Genomic DNA, 2,757 nt, shown 5'->3' with positions numbered 1-2,757 from the left:
CCCCCCCCCCCCCCCTCCGGCCCTCCCGCCCCCAGACGCCGGCCCACCTCGGGGGAGGGTTGCCCGCCACGTCGTCCCCTCCCGACCCCCGGAGCCCAGGGCACCTGGTAGGTGTCCGTCGGGGCCCAAGCAAACACCTGCCCATTCTATTTTTGTCCCTCCCGAGGAATGCACCCGCAAGCTCCGGGCCCCCGGGCATCGGCCTGCCGGTGATCTGCCGGCTGGCTGGGCGCCCCCTCGCCGCCCCTTTGCCGGCCCCGCCCCCGGCCGCCGGAGGAATGTTCCCCGGCGCCCCGCTGGCCGGTCAGCGACACCCGTGTGTTTGGCCAGCGCGACACCTGGGCTTCGGCGATAAATTGCCCCAGAGGCAGGGGGAAACCCTCGATCAAAAGCCGCCACCCTCTTTTCCGGGTTCCCGCCCCCCCCCCCCCCCCACACACACACACACACGCACACGTGCAGACACATGCACACGCGCGGACACACGCACACACAGGCCGCTGGCCACCGACCATCCCAGGCCACCCAGGTGTGGGACATCATTCGCGTCATTCTCCCTCGGGCGCCGGGGGGTGGCGAAGCGTGGACCAACGGCCCCGGGGCCAGCATCCCAGGGGCCCCACCCGCCCGGCCGACATCCCCCTCAGCGGCCTCCTCCCACCGGGGGAGATGTCCACCTTCTACTTGCGGATGGCCGCCGGCCGGCCTGCCAATGACAAGCCGCGTCATTCGGCCCGGCCGCTCCTTCGAGGCCCCGGTCCAAACGCCCGGGCAGATGGCAGAGAAACTTGGCTCTGCCCATCGCGCCGAGTTAGCCTGCTCCGGGCGCACGGGCGGCGGGGGGGGCCGGGGGCTGTCTCCGCCACCTGTCTCTCCCCAGCACCAAATACGGGCACGGTCAGGCGACTGCCACCGCCGTGTCCCAGATGCCTCTCGTGCGCGGGGCGCTCCCGTTTCGGACATTCAACAGCCAGACGCCTGGGTGGCGCGCCCGGGGCTGGGGAACGGGCCGAAAAGCAAACACCACAATCAGAACATTGGCACTTCAGCCCCTCATCGGCCGCGGTGGGACATCCCCGGCACGGGCCAACCCCCCCCCCCCCCCCCCGCCCTGCCTTCAGATGACGCCCGGCGCACACCCATCCTTCGGATGGGCGCATGCCGCGGCCTGCCCTGGAGACGGGGCCGAGCCTCCGCCCCCCCCCACACACACACCCGCATGCTGGCGTGGGGAGCGTGAGCGCGTGCGCGAACCGACGCCCGTGTGTGTATGTGTGTGCGCGTGCGGCCGAAAGGAGCCCCCGCAATATCTGGCCCCGCACCTTCCCGGGTTTATTTTTCTCACGGGCTTACAGCCCCCGCCTGGCCCCGGGTCCGAGGAGAAAGCCATTCCGGCTCGGGCGGTCGCGCGGGGAAGGGGATGCTCTGCCGCGCGGGACAGGTCGGGCACCCGGCGGGTGGGGGACAAGACCCTCGCCCCCGCAGGGGGGAGGACCGGCTTATGGCAGGGCAAGGAAACCGGATCGGCAGGCGAGACCCGCCGATCTCGCCACCGAGCCCGGTGCCTGGGCACAGGACGCACCTGAAGGAGGGTACCTTCGAGACGCCGGGCGACGTGCCGCTCCTCCGCGCGGGCGAAATCGACGAACCGGAAGCACTCCGGCTGACTGGCTGACTGGCTGACTGGCTGGCTGGCTGACTGGCTGGCTGGCTGACTGGCTGGCTGGCTGACATGGACATACACACGGAAGGGGGCGAGCGGGGGCGAGAGGGCACACGTACCGGCACTGAATGTGGCGACAGCCGAGCGAGAGAGGTCTGCCTCCTCGGCCGGAGCCATCGGGGTGGAATACCCATCGGTCGAGGTGCACGTGCCCTCGTCATCGCCAAGACACAGGGCCCTCTCATCCGGCGATGTCTGAAAGAGCAAGATGTTGAGGTCGGCATCCAAATCCGAGACACCCTCGCCGAAGTTCAGGGCATTCGAGCTGACCAGCCCGAGTCGCGCTTGGGTACCAAGCTGCTGCGCCACATAGGCGCCATTGGACCGGGAGCACATGGTGGGCGCGCCTCGGCCGGCAGGGGGGGACACAACTTGCGGGGTGATGGGCAGGAGACGGCTGCTTTCCAAGACAGCCTGCGTGGCCTCGAGCGGAGGCGCCAGTGCTTGAGTGTGGGTTTGTGCGTCCTGGTGCGCGATTTGGGGCGTGCTCGTGTGTGTGTGTGTGTGTGTCTGCGCGTGTGAACAGGCGCACAAGTGGCCTGCAATTCCTTCAGGCGTGCAGCTAGACGTGCTATGAGGCGGGTGCACAGAAGAGGGGGGAGGTGCTTGGCGACTCGGGGAGGGCGACCCAGCGGGGCGAGGAGTGCGGCAAGTAGCAGGGGAAAGGATCAGGCAGGGCGAGGGCCAGTGCAGTGAGGGGAGGGGAGGGACTGGCCACTGGAAGGCACATTCAGGTAGGGTGCCGAAAGGAAGGGGGGAAAAGGCACCCGCTCGACCCGCGCTACCCCCGGCTGCCTGCGCCCGGGCCTTCGTAGCCCGCCTCGCCACGGGTGCCGACTCATCGGCGGCGCGGAAGGGAGATGTGTCCGGGGGCGCCCATCTTCTTCCTGTCACAAGGTAGACCCATGCGGGGATGCACTCCCACGAGAGGCACCTGGCCTTCAAGCGAAGGTGCGGCTGGCTCCCGGAAGCCGGCATCCTGGCCCTGTGCAATGCCGACTCATTTTTACCCCTCTTCACCCCCCCCCCCCCCC

At 69.4% G+C, this 2,757-nt stretch overlaps 1 protein-coding gene across 1 annotated transcript; it reads right to left on the bottom strand.

Moving 5' to 3' along the window:
- Positions 1-1,117: 1,117 nt before the first annotated feature.
- H696_02236 (hypothetical protein) lies at positions 1,118-2,059 on the bottom strand (the record flags this gene model as incomplete). The annotated part of the gene is made up of 3 exons (XM_009496138.1): positions 1,118-1,168; positions 1,583-1,671; positions 1,783-2,059. 3 exons carry the CDS (start codon positions 2,057-2,059, stop codon positions 1,118-1,120), a joined length of 417 nt encoding a protein of 138 aa, XP_009494413.1.
- Between the last annotated feature and the right edge of the window lie 698 nt (positions 2,060-2,757).

Source organism: Fonticula alba (assembly GCF_000388065.1).
Source record: "Fonticula alba strain ATCC 38817 unplaced genomic scaffold supercont2.3, whole genome shotgun sequence".
Taxonomy (NCBI): domain Eukaryota; order Rotosphaerida; family Fonticulaceae; genus Fonticula; species Fonticula alba.
This window is presented reverse-complemented; position numbering and strand designations above follow the sequence as displayed.